This window comes from Melopsittacus undulatus, chromosome 4 (assembly GCF_012275295.1).
Source record: "Melopsittacus undulatus isolate bMelUnd1 chromosome 4, bMelUnd1.mat.Z, whole genome shotgun sequence".
Taxonomy (NCBI): domain Eukaryota; kingdom Metazoa; phylum Chordata; class Aves; order Psittaciformes; family Psittaculidae; genus Melopsittacus; species Melopsittacus undulatus.
In genome coordinates this window covers 66,098,130-66,122,436 of record NC_047530.1, presented here as the reverse complement: position 1 = coordinate 66,122,436, position 24,307 = coordinate 66,098,130, and the positions used below count along the sequence as shown (strand labels likewise).

Below are 24,307 nucleotides of genomic sequence, written 5' to 3'. Positions count from 1 at the left end.
CCTGTAACTTATAAAGCTCTTTCCTCATTGTGGTTTTTTTTTAAATCTCCAAGGTATTTGTAAAGACCAGTAATTCCTTTTCTCAGCTATTACTCTGCTAAATTCCCTATGCCCTGCTTTCTTGGAGTCCTAAAATAAAATAAACTACATTCTTCAGGGCTACCTGATAGCTGTTCTCTGAATATGGTCCAAACTGAGGGAGCTCTTTGAGAATCCGATGCCCAGACTGGAACATAAATTCCAAGGAGACTTTATGAGTGCCTTTCTCAGCAGCATTAATGCTTTTTAGTGGAGTATTGCTCCTGTTGCCTTTTAATAATATCTAAATTATGTGGAATTTTTATTGTGTAAAAATGAATTTGTATGCTTTGTTTCAAAAGTGAAAAGACCTCTACATTGTACCAGTTTCAAATAACTTCCTGCACATACTTTCCACCACTTTTTCACCACTTGTTGTTAAGCTTAGGCTACCCTGTAAGTCTGATACTGTCATTTAATTAGGCCACATCATGTTACTGTTCACAGTCATCCCATGACTGGACTATTATTCTGCCTTTGCAGTTAAAAGGACAGGCTTTTATAACCCCGTCTTCCTGTGTTTGAAGGAAAGGGACACAGTGTGGTACAATTAGCAGAATGTTACATTTCAATCCATACTGACAGCACTTTTAAGATGACTCAGTGTTAAGAACTGTGAAAATAATCACAGTACAGCATCAGCATAAAACTAGGCAGATTAATCACAAATAAACTCCTAATAAATTTAACAATGTCGTAATTTCCACTGTCAAATGGGATGTTCACAATGGAACTTTTTGCTGCAGTCCTAGATAAAGGCAGGGCTATGCAGGTGTCCCAAACCCATTACTGAGCTGGAGCTTCCTGCAGGCTTGTCTACTGCCATATGTTAGTTAGGTGTACACTATAGCCAAGAGATTTGTGTACTGCAGCACAGCCCAGGTGTGGCCCTAGTTCACAGGTCAGCTACTGTGTGGGTTACCAGCTCCTCAATGTATAGTGGTCTCTTGGTCAGGATCAATACATCAAGGCAATGAAATGTTAAAGACTTCCAATCTAGAAGTGTAGGGATCAATATGAAACATCTATATTCTGCAGAACCAGGTAGTCTCCTAACTTAGCTGATTTCATATACTTCAAAAATGTTTACCTGAAAGTAAAATGAAACAGGCATCTAAAATGATAAGCTGATAAATATGATGCAAGCAGATGTGCCAAAAAGATGTTTTGATTACAGGATCATCTTACCTAAAAGCTTGCAGTTAATAAATATTTGCAATAAATTACACATTTATAGTAGTGGGCCTGTGTGTGATTATACCCAGTATTAATCACCATAAAGGCAGCTTCAGATTCTAAAGAAATGCTACAGACTTTGTTAGCAAAGCGATGAAATTATAGTGAAGCAAGAACAGCATTGCTGTAATCAGACTTTCCTGCAGAATTGTTTGTCTTGGCACTGCTGTGCCAGTAGCTTTTTCATTTGGATTGTTGAATGCTGGCTTCACTGTGATTTTAATCACTGCACAATTAATCAAATCATATGGAAGTTTCTGTGGATATTATCTCTATTAGGTAAAACATCACAGTGTATTTTGCATGCAAGTCAATTCTGATTCTGTTGTTATGGAGAGCCCTTGTTAATATCCCACTGTCTTAAATACGTATGGAAAAGAACCTTGCATAATTTGCCAGGATCTCTAGCTAAGAATGTGAGGCATTAAACTGGTAACCATCAATTACCTTTGGGATGATTAAACTCAGAATTTATTAACCGTCCTTCTGTTGCAGCCTAGTGTTCAGTTTCACTAGTGAGCAACTTGTACCAGATGCTTCTGAGCAATATGCGAGGATTCCTTACGAACTATCCTCTCTACACAGTACATTTCTTTCTAACATCTGTTTAAGGTTGATTTGGATACGCTGTAAGGTTGGGGTTTTTTTAGTACATTATCCTGCTAAAAATAGCTCAGAATTCTTATCTTTACCCGTGTAAATGCCTCTTCTTTCTATTGTGTTGGTCCCTTCCTTGATCATATGCTCTTGCGAAGTTTCATGGGTAAAGTACATAAAAATGAGCACACTTAGACCCTGTAGGTTCACTTAGGCCGATGTCCTGTTGCTGACAATAGTCAATAGTATCTTCAGAACATGGCGAGATAATGGCATGCATTTCATGATTTTTCCACAATATGGTTTCCCAACCTCCAGCAGCCATTCATGAGTTTACTTAACCGACCCTATTTTTTATGTGCTTGATATATTAAACAGTCCTTGGTATTTCTTTTCGTTAATTTGTCCAGCAACTTTTTTAACCTATGTAAGCTTGTAGTGTACCCATCCTGCAACAAAGATTTCTGAAACTTACCAACAGTGTTAAAAGCCATCCCCTTTCGTTTTGAACTCGGGCTAGTTACTTTTAATGACCTCTTGTAGTGGAGGAAAGAATACCTGTCTTCACAAAAATCTTTGTTGTCCTCTTGTTTTTTTATGTGCCTTGTAGTGGGCAAAGGAGAGGAAAGATATATCATACCTACACTAGGTAGAAAAGTTGTGGGTGTATCACAGAGCTGTACAGTTGCATAATTACATGTCAGAAGTCTCTTTCTAATAATGCCTAGCATATACCTGTTTTTGAATCTACTGAGCACTGAACTGTGTTTCCATATTTTGGTTTTGAGCGGCAGTTTCTTGGTCTTTGATGCACGCCATCTTTAGCATTCCTAAAATGTTACACATTTCTTCTCTATATGGTATATAAGTAAGATAGATAGCAAATGTAACTGGCCTGCCAATATTACGAGAGAGTACTATATAATAAGGTTAAATTATTCTTGTCTCTGACAAGATGTAATTGACATTGTCACTATTTGAAGTGGATGAGACACTATTTAAGCAATCTGTCTGCCCACCTCTTGGGTTTTTCGGGGTAGGGGGGAGAGATCATGCTATATATAAGAAAAAAAAAGAAAAAAAGAAGAGGAGCAAGTATCTCTCATTGCAGGAAATACACCCTGGTTTTATATAATGAAGTCTGATGCTTAAAGGGATTACAGTTTCATTTGACTGATAGGGCAGATTTTTTTATTAATTAAATAAACAATGACTATTCCAGTCTTCCAAGCAGTCTAAACTCTCTAAACTGAGATACTAATATTTAAATACTGGTTTGTGCAGTTCTTAAAGCAGTGGTGAGTAAGGAAGAAGCAAATGCATATTTTAGTATAATTTTCTATAATATGCTAACACTTTGAAAACATCACACATAAGAAAGAGACAATGTCAAGAAACTCTTCTATTTTTCTTCTAAATTTTGCCAAAGTATGGAAAACATTTTAGTAATGGACCTAGTAAAACATGAGGTAGGGACTGACATTTCGTAGAATCATCGAATAGTTAGGTTTGGAAAGGACCTTAAGATCTTCTAGTTCCAACCCCCTGCCGTGGGCAGTGGCACCTCACACTAAACCACATCACTTAAGACTCTGTCCAACCCAGCCTTAAACACCACCAGGGATGGAGCTTCCCTAGGCAATCCATTCATTCCAGTGCCTCACCACCCTTACAGTAAAGAACTTCCTCCTTATATCCAGTCTAAACTTCCTCTGTTTTAAGTTTTAACCCATTACCCCTTGTCCTATCAATACAGTCCCTAATAAAGAGTCCCTCTCCAGCATCCTTATAGATCCCCTTCAGATACTGGAAGGCTGCTATGAGGTCTCCATGCAGCCTTCTCCAGGGTGAACAGCCCCAACTTTCTCAGCCTGTCTTCATACAGGTGGTGCTCCAACCCCCTGATCATCCTCATGGCCCTTCTCTGGACTTGTTCCAACAGTTCCATGTCCTTTTTATGTTGAGGACACCAGAACTGCACACAATACTCCCAAGTGAGGTCTCATGAGAGCATTTAGTTCATATTAAGTAAGTAATTTAAACTAGTTCATCCTACTCTTCGTTATTTATTATCTTTTCGTAAGTCTAAAACATGGACTGCTTTGTTTTGCCAAACATAACTGCCTGAAGAGTGGAATTGTCACACCCCCATTTTAAACAAGTATCAGGTTTCTTCAGCAATGCTAGTAGTTTAGGTACAGTATTTCATGAATTAAATAGAATTAGTGCTTTTTCTGAATTGTGGTAGGTTTTGGATATAAATCCATTGATCACAATTCCATAAGACTCAAGAGTTTAAATAACTATACAAACCCATATGTGGCTGTTGCCACTGCAGTTGTTGGGAACATATCTTTCTTAATACACAAACCTGAACACAATTTTCCATCAAAATGCAGTAACCATATTTCTAATGTACACACTCACACAGGCTAAAAATATGTCTGAAAAACTTGTAGGGATCTCTTTATTATTTATCATGCTCACTTTTTACAGCTGTGGTAGCACAATAGGGACTTACCATTCACCTTAAGATCCTTTACTCTGCCAGAGCAAGCAGCTTTAGAAGAAATGCATAGCAGGCCTTAAGTGTCTATCCTGGTACTCATAGAATAGTATTTCCCCTCCCAGTACTTCAGGTATTTAGGGAGTTCAAAGAAATGAGGGTGGAAAGATGCTATTTTTATAAAAAAATCCTGTGCTATTAAAAGTATTGAAATAGGTGTTTTCTGTAAGACATTTTTATTGTCCTATACCCACTGTTACAGAAGATCTGTGGATTTAGTTGAAAAAATTCTGGATGGAATAAAAAAAACCCAGATTGCACTATAAAATTAAGCATAATTTCCTATAAATATTAACATTGCTCTTGTAGGTATCTTCTTAAAAAGAAAGCATAACCTCTTAGGAGTTGAAGGGAAAGTAACTATTCCATACACTAAAGAATTTGTTTAGAAATATTCCTAAGGCAAGCCCAGCACTGTTTAAAGAAAAAAGTTAATATGGGAAAGTGTAGGATTATTCTGAACTTCTCCAATTATTTTGTTAAAAAGATTCACAGGAGGAATGAACTGTGATCTGACACAGCCACAGTGAAAAGCAAGGCTAGATTGGTGTACAATTTGAATGCTCCTGAGTGAAATATTAACATGTTTCAGACAAAATTGTGAATCAGCAGTTGCTGAAATGCTTTATTAATTGTTCTTTTCTTACTCTTCAGTGTCCAGACCAATCATGCAAGCAGGATTTGTTGGCTTACCTGGAACAGATCAAGCTGTACTCCCATCAGCTCAAAATCTGCAGCCAAGTTAAAGCAGAAATCCAGAATCTAGGTGGAGAGCTCATCATGTCTGCTGTAAGTAGAAAAATGGCATAAATTACTCTGTCAAGCAAAATACATCTTAAATTTCAGTTGTGCTTTCCTGTGCTTGCAAGATATTCCAGTGTAGCCCTGAATCGCTTGCTTTATTCCCCACTGGTTTTGTACACTGACTTAACACAGAGCATCTGAGGCACTGAAACGTAACATTGGTGGCTTTAAAGGAGTAGTAATCACTTGCAGTTTTTTTTCTTTTAAATTCTCAAAGCATACAATTCTTCACTGTTACTCTGGAGTAATTTGATATAAGAACTGTAACCCATTTTAAGATTGCGTCTCATTTATTTACATATATGGAGCATGTGTTTGTGTCTGTACCCAAAAAATAAATCCCGATTCACTTCCAGTTCAGAAGAAAGTGATAAAAGACACTCTACATCTCTATAGAAATAAAGAAAATTAAAATGAAGAGCAAGTAGTCTGAGCAGATTTCTTGACTGTGCATTAATTTAAGAGTCATTAGCTCCATTGCAACTAAGTATCATTAGCAGCAGAAAATATATTGTTTATGATTTTGTGGAACCTTTCTGTACTTGTCCTCAGCACAAATCTGATCCCAGGCATCCATATATTCTTCATTAGCATTATTACTTTCAGCATATGGGATTATGATTTCAAGACATTAAATCTGCTAAAAGGTACATAAACCAGATAACAAAATCTTCCCCCTCCCCCCCCCCCACATTCTTACTATTTAAATACTTTGCTTTTTATGATGACTTCACATTCACATAGTATGAAATGTATGTATCACTAAAAATACTAGTACATTTTATATGGTTTATAAACTAACCAGAAATTAAGCCTCTACAGCTGATGTAAGATCTGAAACATTAATTTCTGTAGGCCATTTTTGTTGGTACAGTCAAATGAAAACTCAGAGGTCATATTTAAACCTCATGCAGAACTTATAGGTTAGTAATTTTGACTTGAATGTATGCCTTCTGAAGCAAATACTTATTTTCAATGGGGTTGTAAATTAATCAAGTTTAGATTCATTATGTTTCTTCTTTCTTTTACCAACAGCTGAATGAGCAGAGTGGATTAAGAAAGCCAAATCTTATAGTTTCATGCCCTCTGTGCATACACCCTCTGTGCTCTGAATTTGCCCATGTTGTTTTTAAACCTACTTCCAGTGGTCCTACACAACAGAAACCCGTGATTCCCTCTGTGCTTAGAGGCTTTGTTTCAGTGCTTTGTTCTCCCCTCACCTGCATATAAACTGTTCATGTGTTTCTTAGAGTACTAATGCTTTTTACCTCAGCTTCTGTGTTTCTAACATGTTACCCCTGATCATGATAGACAGACAGACATACATAGATGGAGTGAACCTCACCCCAAAATCCACAACAGCTGTGCAGCAAGAAACAGTAGTGCAGATACTGACTGCTCAGCCTGTGCTGGCAGGCTATTGGTCACCCACTTGACAGCCAACAAGAATTGGGCTGTCTCTGTCTTTTTCTCTCTAGGATCTCTTATTTGTGATTCTTTTTTCTCTATGCAGTCTCTGGTTTTGTGACCTGATAGAGATTTATTATTTGTCCTTGGCATTTTTGAGTCTCCATGAAATTTGGAGATTAGCTAACTAGTAATTTAGAAAGCTACTGGAGGACTGAAAAATTAATAAATGGACAACACAGATAGACTTTATTCACTTACAAACCTAGTAAAAGATACAGATTCTTGCACATCACAACATATATCTTACTTGAGCTGTCCACTATGGCAAATTCGGATTCACAAGGATCCTTGAGCTACAAAAATCTGCATACCGCCTGGTATACACCAGCTGTAATTTTCCTGGTCCTGTTTCCATTATTGAGTGCAGCTGATTGGTAGAATTACTGCAAGAAATTTTGAAAGCCTACTCTAGTTCTTCCTCTGTTTTTCTCCGATAGTAATGATAGTTGCATTTTTTTCTTTTCCAATTTATTGTGTCACCCGTATGTCAACAGTGGGAAGTACATAATCCTGGTGCAAATATTTAAATTCTAAAACTAAAAACCCAAACTCCATTCAGATAGTTAATATCAACTTCCAAGCTAGCTAGTCAGCTATGCTGTACAAAGTGAAAATGATTGAGCAAAAGCTGGCAATAGACCATAAATCCACACATAAAATGGGTGTCAGATAGCACTTATGTCCATCCTCCACTTCCCTTCCTCCAACAGTGCACAAGGATCTTGGATTTAAATCAGTCTCGAATTTTTAATTGTTTGGGGTTTTTTTCATACAAGAAGAGTAGCAGTTCATGAAAAATGCACCATTGAAGCCTAAGGACCAAGTCAGAGGAAAGAATAGGGGAGATGAAGAACAGAGGATATAGTCTATATTTCTATCACATATTTGCTGATCTTTAACAGAAAGAACTGTCATCTTGAGATAGAGCTAAATTGTAACACCTGCCTTACCAGTGTCTTCTTCTGAATGAAGCTATGAAGAAAGTAAAGTAGACATAAAATGGCATTACACATTAACCTGATACACTACTATGTACCTTTGGTCAGCAGTGCTACAGTGTAATGCCACCCATGTATCTGTCAGTAGGAAAATGTATTCTTATTGATAGAAACACTGTACCTAAGGAGGTGCTGGTGACTGCCAGTATAGTTCAGTTTGGGACTTACTGCTGTGACAAAAAAGAGCATTATGCATACGAAAAAGTAAACCGTAATCTACAAAACACAGCTCATAATCATTCCTTCTCTAGATCACATTATCTTTAGTTGTTTTTCTTCTGTCTCCCCTTGTGTCTTCCCTGTAACACTCCTCTGACAACCTTCCTTAAAATGTTTCTTACTTAAATTAACACCCCTGCCATATCATTAGTGTAGGTTAAATAGGCCAGTGTACCTGGGCAGCTGGAATGCTGTGGGAGTGTCAGGGTGATAGTCCTCCTAACTGTTCTCTTCAGTGAATGTTTTTTTTTTACTTCAGTCCACAGAATGTTGTAGGTTCTGAGTGTAGTTATGCAGACACTTGCCTCTCTCACTGCCCTTCCCTGAGCTCCATCCAGTACTTTCATTCTAGCCAGTGGCACAGTAATACTCAGACCCCCAGTTATGGTGGTTATTAAAGGTTTTTTGCCTTAAAAAGAAGATGGAAATCTGGAAGAAAGAGTTCTCAGAGTTACAGTATCAGATTTTGATAAGTTGATAAGTGGCATGGAAAAGATCTCTCAGGTTAGCCAGCCCTACCTGTGCACTGAAGGCTGTTTCACTCTATTTTTCCTGCAAATCACAGAATCACAAAATATTAGGCTGGAAGGGACCTCAGTGATCCAACCTTTCTAGGCAAGTGTGACCTAGACTAGATATCCCAGCACATTGTCCAGCTGAGTTTTAAGTGTCCAATGCTGGGGAGTCTACCAAATCCCTGTGGAAATTCCAATGGCTGATTGTTTTCATTGTGAAAATCTTTCTCCTACGTCCAGTCGGAATTTCCCCAGGAGTATAACTCGTACCCATCACCTCTTTGTTTTTCATGTGTGACTCCTTGTAAAAAGAGGCTCTATCTCCTCTGTAGCCACCCTTTAAATACTGGAACATGGTGATAAGGTCTCCCTTAAGCCTTTTTTTCCTCAAGGCTGAACAAAGAGTTCTCTCACAGCCTTTCCTCATAGGTCAGGCTTCCCAGTCCTTTGATGATTTTTGCACCCCTTCTCAGAACCCTCTCCAGCCTGTCCACATCTTTTTTTGCAGAGCAGGGACCAAACCTGAACACAGTATTCCAGGTGTGGCCATACAATCACCAAGTATAGGAAGATAATTATCTCTGCTGGTGATGCCCATGTTGATGTAACCCTGCATCCTGTTGGCTCTCTTTGCCACAGCAAAAAAATGGGATAAATCAAAAGCATCACTTGATTCATCTTTGATTCTTCCTGTATGTCAAGAACCAGACTTACTTAAACAGTGACATAAGTCCACTTTTGTGCCAAATGTAGGTGCTTTAGTACTTCTAACTTTAGGCTTGAAGGCTGTATTTAAATGTCTGTTTCACTTAGCGAGTTACCACTGAATTCCTATGCCAGTTAAATCAAAAGTTGCCTGGACACTATTCCTATGAACATGTTTCAGCTTTGAAGGCTATACCACAGATAAAAAACAGATGGAGTCAAAGCTATAAGCTAACAGGCAGAAAAATACAAGGTATGGTACCTGTAGCTGCCACCAGGCCTTTGGCTGACACAGAGCCAATCCTTGGATAACCATATCCCAGAAAAATCACATCTTGGCCAGCATTTGAGCAGCTGGCAAGCTGCTCAACACCTTTGTTGCAGCTGGGGGGTTTCAGTTATTGCTTGAGTGGAGCCATGCAGCAAGAGCTGGCATTTTGCTGACCTTGTGAAGAGCTGCTCTTTTGGCAGGGGAGGAGATGGAAAGTAAAGTAGTGCCTTTCAATTTGATTTAGGGTTTCTGTTTGAGTTTGCTTTTTCCTTCTAAAAGAGAAGGGCAGAATGGCTTCATAGCTTCAGCTCATATAATACTGAAGAACAGGAACAAGAGCTGGGCAACAAGCTGGCAGTCACACTGGCTTCTGTAACAGCCCTCTTGATGTATTAGAGGTAGGCAGTTTGCTCCATTTACTTCAGTACCACTGTCCTGCTTTTACTGCTGTGCAGACTTCAGTTAAAAAATTTACTTTGATCTTCTTTAACATCACAGCTGCCATTCTGACAAAGCTGATGCCTGCGTGCCAGAGGCACAGCTGCTGCTCCTTGTTCAGCCTGTTTGCTTCTCCTAGATGGTATTTCTCCGATCTCATTGGAAACTTGCTATACAGTTTGCTTGAGCTAATGGTGGAAGACTATTTGTAGGGCCTTACACTATGCACAGAATTGTTTCTTGTATCAGTATTTGATTCTGAAAATATTAAAATGCTGATTTTCTTAAAGCTGATGTTAACTCCCAAGAGCTGGGATAATATTTTAAGATTTTCTTTTACTGAGGGTTGACAGGAATGTTTCACTGTTTGGGTTGTTTGGTTTTTTTTTTAATGTAATACCACTACATCTGTCACTAGTTCTACCTGGACTATGCTGGTATGTGTGTATATAGAACTCCTGGCCTCTGGAAGCAAAGCAAGGAATATATTTTTTTCCTGTTAAGTCCTCTCAGAAAGCTCAGTTGCTTTCTACTGAGAACAATTTAAATTAAAGCAGCAAGAAATGTTACTGGTAATGTACACTACAAGACAGTTAACTTTTCCTAATAATAATTACTTTGCTAATTAGCAAAATCAGATTGTATTTTATAGTTCTTGACCTCAGTGCATATAAAAGATTATTGCAGCAAGCACTCCATTTCTTCACAAACTAAAGCAATTGATGGAAACAGCAAGGAAAGGATTTCTATTAAATCATTCCTCAATGACCTGTTTCTTTAAAGAAACAGTTTCCTTTTTTGAAGACCATCCTGCCAGTGAAAGCAGCAGCACTTGCAAGGGACTGGACTGACCGCCTGCCTAAGCATATGTTCCAGTACGGTGTTTCAGGGAAACAGTTTTACAGTACTTAGTGTAAGTTATCATTTAACTTGGACACAAGGCCTGGTCTAATTATAGGACTCGGTTTCATTCTTTGAATCCTACACAGCCTGAAGCAGATTCTGGTAATGGTTATTTAGTTCATTAGATTCAATTTCCTTGCCTGAAAAATAGGTAAACTGAAAAAGAACAAACACCAGATAACTTTGAGGTAATTACTAGATAAACCAACAGACATAGATGACCAGTAGCGTATTTTTTAGGAAAACTCGGTTCATTGAAAATTATTACCCACCCAAATGGTGCAGCAGATTTCCTGAGGCCAGTTGCATAAACTGGATATATAAAATAATAAATCTCTGATATCCCAAAGGGAGGAGCGTGGCAAAGCAGAGGTGAGCAAAACGCTGAGGGAACATTTTCCAGTAATGGGAAAAAAGAATTGCAATGGCAAGTCTCCTTTTGCCTTATTGTATATCATAGAATCATAGAATAGTTAGGGTTGGAAAGGACCTTAAGATCTAGTTCCAACCCCCAATATATACATATATATATACACACACACATATATATATATATACACACAACTATATATAGGTATATATCCTATATACCCCAATATAAACCCCATATATAACCTCTATGAGGCTGAATCCATGATAGGTTTTATTTATCATCTGGCAGTTACATGAAGAAACATGGTAGTGCTTCCAACTCTGGAATTTTTTTCCTGTGCTTTCCTGAATGCCCATATTCTACACTAAGATCTCTGTTTTCATTACAATAAAATTATCACAGTTCTGGGTGGAGAAACAGCTGTGGAAATACGAATATCCTCAGCTCAGAAAACAAGGCAAGTAACTAATGTTAAAATCCTGGCCCAGGCCAAGGAAAACCACATATTTTCAGCTGTCAGGATTTCACTCTTGATAATGTATCTGGTTTGCATTGTTCTGCTACTTTTAAGAGATTAAATAACTTTATTTTATATAGCAACCTCAGACTTTATTTTATATAGCAACTTCAGTGAAAGAACCACAAAATATTTTACAACAGCAAATTGTTACACATAGTAAAAAAGTGATAGAAAATGAAAAGGACAATGTAATATGTACTCCTTACCTCAAATGCAGTACTACTCAGCTTACTGTTCTTCACAGTAATATAGAATTCATTTTATTTTCAGAAGTAGTTGTCAAAGAAATAAAGATTCAATCTTAGTCTCACAGTATCACGTAACAAAGAAATTTGTTTCTAGGAATGTATTTAAACCTAGAGGTTAAATTAGGATTAATTTTTAATAACTGGCCTTGTTTCCAGTAGAATCTTAAGTAAGTTCAGACTTCAAACATTAATTATTGTGTGTTTGATAGTCAATTCTTAGTTTTCACCTGTATGAAAATTTAAAGTCTGGATGAACTGTAAATAGGACTAGTGAGATTGTAAAGAGCCAATTGATAAATCTGTGCTCCAATAGTAAAATCTCAGTTCCCTGCAAAAAAAATGAATGATCACAGCAGATCGATCAAGAGTATCCCAACTGGGGTTTGAGCAGACTGGTGCCTTACAGATCAAGAAGTTATTTTTGGGTATTGTTTTGCATAGTCTCTCACAGCTTTATTCCAGGAGGCAATTGTCTGCCACTTGTTTATGTCAAAGAGACAGCATCTGCAAATCCTTGCTAAGAATGTGAGCGGGAGACTGACGTATTTGCAGGCTTTGACAATAAGGAAATTCTCTATTTGTTTGCTACAGAAACAACTCCTCCTGACACCTGACATGGCAAACATTTCTTGATACACAGAACAGAAAATACTTTGACAGCAGAAGAGTTTCTTGATATTCTAAATCATGATACTCTTAATCATTCTGAATATTAAACAAAAGTTACTGACCATATGGTTAAGCTTCTTATAATAATGGATTGCTACTGCTGCCAAGACATGAAATTGTTTTATAAAAATGTGAAAAATATGGTACATGCAAACAAATTGGAAATAAAGTTTCAGAATTCATTTTTTGCTGCACTCCCTTCAGTTTTGTTCTTCAGTGGAGTTAATTTACTTGCACACCGAACTCATTACAGAAGAGAAATGCAAGTGCTGGAGAGGAGGGATTCGATTTCAGCATGAGCGCTGATTTTGGGGAGAGAAGGATTGGGCAGGTTGTTTTTTTGTTTTTTTTTTTTTGTTTTTTTTTTTTTTTTTAAAAAACTCACTATATCTTTATCTTCTGTGTTTCACCACAGTGGTTATGGAATTGTTCTGTGTTTCTTTTGCAATGGAAACCAGTACAGATAACATTTAAATAAGGAAAGATATGGCAAAAGATGCTTTTCCTAAATCCTTTAATGAATTACTGTCTTGACTGACAGTCAGACCTGTGAAATGTGGAGGCAGGAATGTTGTGTCTCCATATAAAGTGCCAAAAGAACAAAAGTGGAAGTCACCCAAAAATAAAACAGCTTTTAGTTTGGGGTTTGTTTGTTTGTTTGTTTTGCTGGTGAATCTTTATGCACCACTTGCTACACATCGAAGAGTTCACAGCTACATGAAATGAGCTTAAATGCTCAATGAATATGTTATCAATCTTTCATTTATGCCAAGTTTCATTTCATCAGTTTTCGTAGATACATTATGAGACCTTGAAAGCCTGATGAATATCTGAGATAAAAGCAACCAAGTGCAGAGCGTCCCTGAGTAGATTAGATTTATAGAATAGATTTACACCAAAGTCTATAATGCTAGTGGCATTGAAGTATAAAAACAGCTGCTCTCTAGAGACGAAAAAGATGACATATATGGCCTGACTCTCACCACCTGTGATACATATCTAATAACATCTTCTGAAAGTTCTGAAATTTTGAATGCAGTTTAAAAAATAGCTTCCCTCTCCCTCCCATTAATATCCACATTTTCAGTATAGAAGTGAGACTAGTGTGAGTACCAGAAAACTGAGGGGGAACCTGGACACTAAGACACTGAAAATAACATGGATAGCCTAAAGGGCAGCATTACATAAGTCTCCCTCTATTTCACTGCCTACGCAGAGATGCTAAGAGCAAAGTAAAACTAATGGCAATTGCTGCTTGTTCTGACATATACCACCTACCTCCCGTCTGCCCCTGCCACTGTGGTAAGTAACCACAGCCAAATCCCTAAAGTAAACAGCTTCGTAATGCCAACCTCAGCAAAACTGGAGACCCATGAAGTAAGCTTATTTATAATTCGTTTATAGTAGATATATGATTGTAGTTTAATAAATAAAAATACAGTATCACAGTGGTGTGGTGAAGGAGGTGTGGACTGCTCCATAGCCACGGCCATTCTGTGAAAGGAGCTACAGATGCCAGAATGAGGTGATAACTGTTCAGTTTCCAAAAGGAGAGGAAAGGCAAGTTGTAACGGTCTCCTGAAAGGATACTGCTTTATTAGCCATATTTCACAGTATAAACTACAGTCATAGTAAAAACTGGATGAAGTTTTGGGACAACCTTTATCCTGCCTTGATGCTGCTACCAAGTTCATGTAGAAGCTTCAAACATATTTCCTCCCAGTGTAACTCTTAACTCCAGGCAACTTTAAGAAAGTGGAAGGATTACAGAAACTGGTATCACTGAGAAATTTAATGAAAAACCTTCCCTTTAAGCCTGTACACCTGCTGCCATAGAACCAAGATGATCTTTTCTTTTGCGCCCTCTGGTATACAGCAGCTTCACAGTGGTGTTACTACACAGCAAATGCTAGAAAAGTGTGCATGATGCCTCCAATATTGACCATGGATAGAGAAAAAAAGCTCATTCAAAGCCTCTTTAAGAAGCTGTCAGGATCATGGAGGCATCAGCTGTTCTAGAAAACAACAGATAATTGAAATTTTGGGACTGTGTACACATGCGTATGCATGTGTGGCTGTGTGTATAATTCTCTGGTTAGCATGAAAGAAAAAGTTCACACACAACTTGATCTGTCTCCCCTTCTGATTCCTTCTAACCAGCCAAATAAATAAATATTACAACAGTGAACATTCAGCAGCTTGAAAACTGGCCAGGACATCAGTTCATGTGCCAGTGTGCTGAAGCTGCACAACTAGGCAGCCTCCTTAGAAAAACAGATATGCTGGAGACTGAAGATGTATCAGGAGGGTAATGACAAAGCCTGTTAGCAGAACACCTTACTGGCAGACTGGAGTTTTTTAACATGTTTAGTTTAAAAGCAGCATTTGAAATAAGCTTTAGGTTGGAGGTAACTGTGTGCTTTGAACTTCATAGAATCATAGAATCATAGAATAGTTAGGGTTGGAAAGGACCTTGAGATCATCTAGTTCCAACCCCCCTGCCATGGGCAGGGACACCTCACACTAAACCATAGCACCCAAGGCTTCATCCAGCCTGGCCTTGAACACTGCCAGGGATGGAGCATTCTCATGTCAAATCATATGACAGTAAATATGTTGTACTGCTGAACTTAGCAGAGTGGTTGGACAGCCTGCTCCCCAAAGTAAAGTTTATACATCACAGGCCTCAAATATACCTACCAGCTTATGTTAAAATACTACCATGCAAAGATTACATGACTATTATACAGTGCAAATCCCTTCTAAAAAAGGGATGCTGCAGAAAGGAATGAACTTTAGAGGCCATCTGGTAAATTTTACACCTTTTCTCAGAGTATAAATTTCAGTTTGTCATCACACATATCTGCACGTTATTTTAGTTTTTGGAGGGTATTAGGGTTATTTCACACTTCCAGAGAGCAGCAGTAAACATGATAATAACCGGAGGGTTTTTCTGCCAGTTCAGAGGTGTTTCCAGAATGCAACTAAATCCCATCCCTTGCATTTTTGTTGTTGCCTTATTTGAATTTGGGTGTATGTGTGCAAAGTCTTACACAATCAGCATAACAGACAATAACACACACTTCTCACGTGATCAATTCATGTGACCTGGCAAAGGGGAGAAGACCCTGAACCTTTCCTAAAAAATCAGTTTGCAAACCTGCATATTGCAAAAGACAGGCTGGATGACAAAGTGCAAGACTGTCCTCCCATGGATGGCCCTTTTAGAGCACTGGCTTCATTGCTTTTACAGGCAAATGTTTCAACAAAGAGGATGTTTAGAAGTTAAAATGTAGGTTCTACTACATTTACTAGAGTAATACATAGAGTACTCCTACTACTTTTACATCCAAACCATAGTGATCTTGCCTTCTCCCACCCCCTGCCCACCCAGTTTCTCACCCTTTATGGTGCTGTTGTCCCTGTTACTTCTGAAGGGATGAGCCTAAGCCTTATCAGTCTGTGTTTTGGGAACAGGAGAAATGAGAAAAAGGCTCATTTCCAAGTGCTGGAACAATACTGATGGCCAGTTACAGGTAACAGTTCTTTAGCCAGTGTTGGCTTTTTGTCATACAATTGTGCTTGTCCTTGGTTTTTGATAAGCCAAAGTTCCCAAGATTGTAGCATCTGCACTGTGCAACTAGCCTGTAGCTGTGATGCCAGTCACATGTGAGGAGGTGACTAGGACAGTGTAATGTCCCCAGCGCACTGCTCTCAGCCCATAGATGCTGGAGACTGCAGGCCTCAAATCTATGAAGGGAGCAGTGCTATTGGTGAGTTTGCTTGTATTATGCTACAGTGCAGTATAGCAAAGCCAAATTTCTTGTTAAAGCTGTCATTTTTGTTGCAGTTAGCAGATTTTCGGATCTAATTAAATGTACTGTTTCTATGAGTATTGATGGGAAATTGCCTTTGCTTTAGCACTTGTATGCACATTTATTATGCTGTTGAAGATGTTAGTAGGTGATAGGGATTAGTTTGTTAACGCATTCTGCCTCTTAGGTTGGCACTCCTTAAACAATTTGAGAGGCCACAAAGTTACTGCGATTTCTGTGTGCTATCTGGCTCATAATTCTTGGCAGCTAAGACTAGGTTCAACAGCTCTGACAAAACTAGTCACTTTACAGTATCCCAGCATTGCTCAGGAGCATGTGTGAGAGCCTGGAATGTGACAGCAGCGGCTGGAGACTTTGCTTAGTGCTGATACAAAAGAAGTAATGGATCACATTTTCATAGCTCTTTGAGCTGGTTTCATTACTCATCAGTAGTAATAACAATGAGACCCTGCAGACAAGCACCATAAATTCACATTTAAAAAAAGAAAACAATAAACATTATCTACATAAGCATTTGTATTCTGCCAGCACAAATTTCTGCATATCACTTTAAGTCTGAGCTGTGGAACATTAATATAAACACATCAAGGGACAACAAAGAAGTTAGGGTTTGGTATTGTAGCCTTACTTTTTAACTGTTGTTTATTCCTGAGCATATTGAATTTAAAAGCAGGCCGACTTCCTAGGCTAATGTTTCTTTTTCTTCTTACAGTTGGATAGCGTCACTTCACTAATTCAGGCAGCCAAAAATTTAATGAATGCTGTGGTACAGACAGTGAAGATGTCCTATATTGCATCCACAAAGATTATCAAGATACAGAGTCCTACTGGCCCACGACATCCTGTTGTCATGTGGAGAATGAAGGCTCCAGAGAAGAAGCCCCTAATTAAAAGAGAGAAGCCAGAAGAAATCTATGCGGCTGTCAGGAAAGGTTCTGCAAAGAAGAGAATCCATCCTGTTCAAGTCATGAGTGAATTTAGAGGCAGAGAGGTAGTCTAATACTCTGCCATGTTTTGGTCTCTATCTTGAATTTATGATCTTTGAATTTTCCTCTTTTCCCCCACTTATTTAATAACTATGCTATGTTAATGATTTGCTTTCCTCTAAATCTGTAAGATAACACTTAAATTATTTGAAAATGGCTTTTGGATTAATTAGAAACACATAGTTGAAAAAGAAAATACTCATCTTGCAGTGACAAACTTATCATGGCTTTATACTGGCACATATACTGGTTTTCAACAGAGCACTTCGAGAAATACGTTATGGGATGGTGCAGTAGTTGGAAAGGAGGATGCAATCTGCCAACCTGCCCGAAGTTGTACCACATTCACTAGGCTTCAGCATTCCTTTACCAGGGATGAATGTAGCCACTATTAAACTCTGTGTGTTTCATGATATACAGCTTTTCAAACATGCTGTTGGGCCAGATCCTTTATCAGCATCATTATACCATGATCAAATCAGCTGGACTGCTTGATGCTAGCTGAGTCTAGGCCCTCAACTTGTATCTAGATTGAAAGATCTGAAGATCTCCCCTCATCCAAGATCCAGTCTTAGAAATTTAAGTTTGAAATAGAAAAAATGTTCTAACAACATGGATATAACAATGTAATAACAAGAAAAAAAACCCCTGACTGCAACATAGCAGTAATAATACCTCTTTAAAAGGCCTTTTGAAACATTAAAATTAATCTGTGTTCTGTTTCCTACTCTATTCTGTGAATACTAATAAAGCTGCCAACTGTTACATTTGGAAGTTCATATAATTAAGATGTTAACAGTAAAAAAAACCTAATCACTGCACAAAAGAAAAAGTATGAAATAAATCATTATTCTGAGATCAGTGTGTGAAATACACATGCACCTATCCTGAATCTCAGGAATTATGAAATTTTTGCAAGGTAACTGTAGTGACTTAAATTCTTTTTCTTATGACAGTAGAACCCTAAATGCATGACTGTGCCAGTAAGCAGTCTGCTAGACGACTGTGCTGTGTCTCAGCATATATAATGAAGGGTAAGTGCTGTTAGCCTGTGGTCAACACCAGGCTTCTGTAAGATAATTGAAGAAAATTCTTCTGAAGTTATTTGAATAAAATCCAGTTCAATTTTCTTTTTTGTGGTGAAGAATCTAACCCCTCTCTTCTCTGCCATGTTGCTGAGTTTTCCCACACTGCACTTGTTACTCAAAATGTCTGACTTAGCAGTTAAATAGATCCTTTTTGTATTTGCTAAGGTGAAAGCACTCAAATGCCAGAACTTCACGATGGTCATTGGCTACCACTATGAGGTGGCTCCAGACTATAGGCTGCTGCTCCATGTCATTTATTACCTTGTTTGGCACAGCAGTGGACCTACCTAGTGCAATATGGGCAGCAAAAATAACCATAAACTCCATTTATCCTCTTTCGGATGCCACTATGTTTTTAAAGCTCAGGACAGAAAAGCAGTATAATATCTAGGCTGTTGGTTAAGAAATCTCATGAAACATACAGCAATCATGAATTAAAAATTTTGCAGATCACTACTTCATGTTCCCTAACTTTACTATCTGCTAAATGATACAAAAGTAGAAGTTTGTAACAAAAAAGTCCTTTCATCAAACTGAGATTCCCTCAAGCTTGTTTGCATCAAGATCTTTTTACCATGTATAGGTCTTTGCTAGTCCTCTTGGGACTAAAGAGTGGGAACCAGCTAACATTCAAGTGGAGCAGGCAGAGCTAATACAGAGCAGGTTGTACCACCTGCTTTCAGTAGGTCTGCTGGCAGACTGTCAAAGCCAAGATAAAGATTCTGTTTGGTACAGAGATCAGGTGAGCATACACTGTTGTCACACTTTAAAGCCAAAACCTCCATGCCAGATTCTGGCCCACTCCCTCAGACTGCCTATGTCCCCAGCAATGTTCAAGTCCAGAAGCCAGCAGAAGAGTTCCTTGTTTTGGAAGGGTGTTAGTTACTTTCTTAATAAATCCTGGTATCTCTGGGCCACACCTTTCATATAGGTCACCCTGACCTCAAATGTTTGTAACTAATAGCTCGTTTTCACATTATTAATAAAAAGCACTTGCACCACTGAGAAGATGTCTTCTGGTGTCCTGGGATTTTTCTGTTTCTTTGATGTGTCTCCTTACTGGTCTCTAAAACAAGCGAAAACCCAGTTCAGAAATCTCAGGTTTCCTCATAGGGGTGCCAGTCTTCCAGCTCACTAAGTGTATGTACACTTAGGTCTAATTGAGAGTTTTCCTAGCATTAGTATCATTAAAGCACAGTTTATTGCTTAATTTAATGCTCCTTCCTGCAGTGTTATTTACTACTCTATTATTGTGGCCATACTCAATAGCCAGTCTGATCTCAACTTTCAGTACTATTCCTATTACATTGAATATACTGGGTAAAAAAACAACCTTTTAAATGAACAAGAAAATACTGCTGTTTTTTGAAAACAGACAAAAGAATGGTAAGTTAATTGTATTTAGACTGCTTTTTCTTGGCTAAATTCCAAACACAAGTGAAAACATTACAAGGTAAAGTGTATTCCTGTCTCAAGAGGCAGAAGGGTAAGAAACAAGTCCTGGAGCTGTAAAAAGCCCACCATAATAGCTCAATACCCCCCTCTGTAGCCTGCTGTCGTGGTTTAAACCAAGTCCCCCAACTCCCGGAGAGTTAGGAAGGAGAATCCAAAGAATGTAGCCCCCACGGATTGAGATAAGAACGGTTTAATTGCTAAGGCATAACACAAAACCCCTACTGCCATTTACTACTACAAATAATAATGATACAGCAAACAGCAAGTGAAAAGAATACAACACCCCACCAGCCACCGACCCATAACTCACTCCACCCTGCCCGGCCGAGCACCATGTGCTCCCTCCTCCATTTTTCTCCAGAGCTCCCCCCTCCAGCCTTCCCTTTCCCAGTATGCATCCTGAGCATCACGTGCTATGGTATGGAATACCTCATTGACTAGCCTGGGTCAGGTGTCCTGTCTCTCCTTCCTCCCGGACTCCCCTCCCACCTGGCTGGAAAAAAAAAAACCTTGAACAAAAAACACCCTCAAAACATGCTCAAACCATGACACCTGCAAAATAGGGAACTACCACTTCTATGCAACTATCAATAATGCTAAAGGAGGATGTGCTGCTCAGTAAGTTTTATTCAAAAGCAGCTACTTAATTCATCCTGCAGTCTGCTCTCATACCTTCATAGCCCCAGTTTTCAGAGTATAAGTTTTCACTCCACTGTTGCTTACCTCTGTGTTTGCATAATGTCTGCAGCATATCAGTGTGTCCCTTGAAACTATGCTGTTAACTGCAGCTTTGCAACTTTCTCGCCTCAGCAGCTCAGATTATTTCACTAACTTGCTTGTCCTCTCCCCACTAGAGAGCAAAGTTTGATGGACAACTGAAGGCAATTTTAGGAAAAACAAAAATGAAATCTGTGAAGCACTAACACCTGCACTAGATGGTATTTTCATTGCTGAAGCACAGCAGTACAAGAGGCCACATCCATGCCACTTCCACGAAACCCAAAGCTGTTGAATTTTTTTTTAATAAGCAACTTGATCGTGTCACTGCTCTCACTGCTTTAATACTTAGTGATGCTGAGCTGTAAACAGGTTGCCCAAGGAAGCTATGAATGCTCCATCCTTGGCAGTGCTCAAGGCCAGGTTGGACAGAGCCTTGCGTGACATGTTTTAGTGTGAGGTTGGAACTAGATGATCTTAAGGTCCATTCCAACCCTAACTATTCTATGATCCTATGATTCTGTCATTGAAGATTGAGTTGCGCATAGTTTGCTGTTTGTCTCAATTCCTTCCTTACTGCCCTGACTTAGTGAGCTGCTCCCAGTAAGCAATGAAAACCCTCATCTCTTGGGCCCTCAGGAAAATGTAAAACCACCTGTGCCTCTACCTCTGCCCACCCCTGGAGCCCTGCTCTTTTGCATGGTTCTGACATAACTGATTGGCCTTTTTTTTGAGGGAAAGGTTGCGTTAACCCTCTCTGCACTTACACCTTGAGCTCTGGGGTGAGGAATAAGTGAGGCTGGTAAGCAGGGGTGGTACTTTTGTCACAGGACGTGGAAGTTGGAACTCCAGAGACAGAAGGTTTGATAAAATGGTGCTGGACATCTTGAGACTAGGACCAGCACTTCGGATTCAGCAAGTGGTGCCTGCCCTCTGCCTCACAGTCCCGTGACCCCCCGAGCCCCAAGAGTCTTGAAAACACACCTCTCTCATCCTCCTGGTCCTTGCCAGCAGCTCTTGGTGGACACCTGAGGCACAAGTGACTCTTTCCCTACCCTCTTCTATGCTCTCACCTCCATTCTTGCTCTACAGCTCTGGTTATACACAACTGTTAACAAACTGCTTCCCGTCTAATAGCCCACTAAAACCACAGGAGTGCTGGGAAGAAAAAGTTAACGTAACAGAAGCAGTCATCTGAAACTGTCCAAACCCATACAATGTAAAGCGTATTAGCAGAGTAATTATATATCAAGCATATGATGCTATATGCTTAATTTTTGTTTTCTCTGGGAGGCCATTGGAACTGGCTTACTCTTTCTCCTAAGATGGTTAGTAGGTTTGTTTTGTTTCCAGAACTACTTCAAGTTACAAAAATGCACTAGTGCTATTGATGAAATATCTTAGGGGTTTTGTATTGTACACCAAAAAGTATTGCTGCAATGAAAAATACCACTTTTCAATTAATAAGCTGCACCTCTGTGGAAACTTTCTTGCAATAAAGAGAAACAAAATATATCCAAAGCAGAAATGGCTTAAAAGTTATATAAACGCAAAGCACAAAAATGCTTCAAAGCCCCTGTTGTTTCCTATAAACACAAGAAACTTGCTGCTATGGTCAAAGAAACTGAAAGCTGAGGGTCTAAGTTTTGAATCCAGGATACTAGAAATAATTAAGCTAAAAACTAGAAATACTTAAGATGAAAACTTGCAATACACGAGATGGAGCTAGTGTTTTTATTTTTAAGGGGCTTTTTACAGGAGAGGAAATATTCCTATTCTACTTCCTGATGCTGAAAATTACTGCATTTAAGCATGCCGGAGACTACAGAGATGCCTTGTCATGCAGGATGATGTTTCCTCTGGACTCAGTCTTCTATCAGCCTGGCCCTTTTAGAGCCATTGACTTTTCTGCTGTAGTTCTCAATTATTTTTATAGAAGTCAGAAGGTGATGTAACAGCAGCTGAAAATAATCATGTAGCTCATGAGCTGTGGTGCAGATTACCTTTTTGGCATTGCTCTTTCAGGGAGGCAGGATGTTAAGGGAGATGGTGCTATCTGCTCTAGCAAGCCTGCTGCTAGGTGTTTTGTCTGCTTAGTTCCCAGAGCTCCCTTATTAGATGGAAACAAAATAGGAAATTGCTCCCATGCTTTCAAAATACAGAAGAGAGTACCATGCTCTGTTTTTCCAACTACCCAGCATGGCTGAAGGAATGGAAGAAAGGAAGAAAACTCTCCTGTTTTTTCAGCTTCTCTGGTGGAGAAAGACCATCATTCAAAGGAATGATTTCCCCGGCAAAGCAGAATTTCCCTGGAGTAACAGTTTTACAAGGACCAGAGGAAAAAAACAGAAAGAGATTCTTTTCCACCTTCTTATCCCTCTATGAGCCCACTCTAGTCCTCTGTATTCTTGGTCTTAAATTGCTCCTAAGCACAGATTATCTAAGTATAAATTTTGCATTATTCACCCAGCTGTTATTTTACAGCAACTGATGCACATACTGGAAGCCACCCTATCAATAAGTTGCACTGATTGTTTCATATTACTTATTTTTGAGTTACTAAGGACTCACCCAACAAGCTGCAAAGCCCAAAGCCTCAGTGATGTTTCTCAGAGCTTGGATAGGCAGCAATCAGAGAAACAGGCATTAAACTATTCCTACTACTTGTGTAAACATTTTGTGTGCAAATACATTGTGTGGTTTGTACCATATTCCTCTGCTCAGTCATGACTGTGTAACAGTCACAACTAAGCCCTCTTCTAGAGGAAAAAGAATAGTATTATAGCTGTAATGCTGCATGTAGATGATACCTAGTCATACATTAAAATTCAGGTAATAATGGCAGGCTACCTATTTAAGCACCAGCAGCTAAGGTCCTTCACATTCGGGATGTGGCTGTTTTCTCAGCTTTCTGTATTTTGCCCTTTACCATCAGGTGTGGGAATGGGCTTGCTTAGATTAACATTTTTTACTATTGTTCATCACCTGACATGCCATAACCACAATGTGCCCACTCTGTCTCATTCAGAGGAGCCACAGCTCATATGACGTTCAGGAATATAACTGGGAGCGGATCTTCAATGGCTTCACAGAGGTGCTTGGCATGTCTGTCTGCAAGGTTAGCTAAGAAAGTAGGAAAGGAACCCTAATCCTTCTGACAACTTCCTAATGTTACTTGTAGGCAGTGACCAAGTAACCCACTTGTCCTATTCCCTTTTAAGCCATCTTTTAGCTTCCATCTGTCCTATTTTCCTATCATTTTGATATTTCCCCCTCAGCATTAGCCTCCTGTCTTCTGTCCTGGACACTGCAACTTCTTTAAATGAAAGGAGACCATATAGGCTATCAGCACATCCACCCCCATTTCCCAAGATCTTGCTTCATTTTATCATCTTGTCAAAACACTACAAAAGAAGAAGGAGAAATGCTGTGTGGCCAGCTTAGCAGTCAGGCTATATCAGCAAAGCTATTTTGATGTCAGTGGTAAAATATCCCTCTTACAGTAGTTACAGTAGTCCTTCCTCTCTAGCAGCTCCCTAAAAATGTTATCCCTCATTCAGACTGGCTAAGACTGATCAGTCACCTTGAAGTTTGCTTTTGAACAGGTAGAAAGCA

At 39.0% G+C, this 24,307-nt stretch overlaps 1 protein-coding gene across 2 annotated transcripts in view; it reads left to right on the top strand.

The window, feature by feature from the left end:
* CTNNA3 (catenin alpha 3) overlaps positions 1-19,468 on the top strand; it is a 467,065-nt gene extending 447,597 nt beyond the window's left edge. Inside the window, exons 16-17 of one of the 2 annotated variants that reach the window (XM_031053362.2) lie at positions 5,132-5,266; positions 17,159-19,468. In XM_031053362.2, the coding sequence (XP_030909222.2) occupies positions 5,132-5,266; positions 17,159-17,446 (423 nt within the window). In that variant the 3' untranslated portion in view covers positions 17,447-19,468. The remainder of the gene's footprint in view (positions 1-5,131; positions 5,267-17,158) is intronic. The other variant, XM_031053363.2, reaches the window with a different exon arrangement.
* The last annotated feature ends 4,839 nt before the right edge of the window (positions 19,469-24,307 follow it).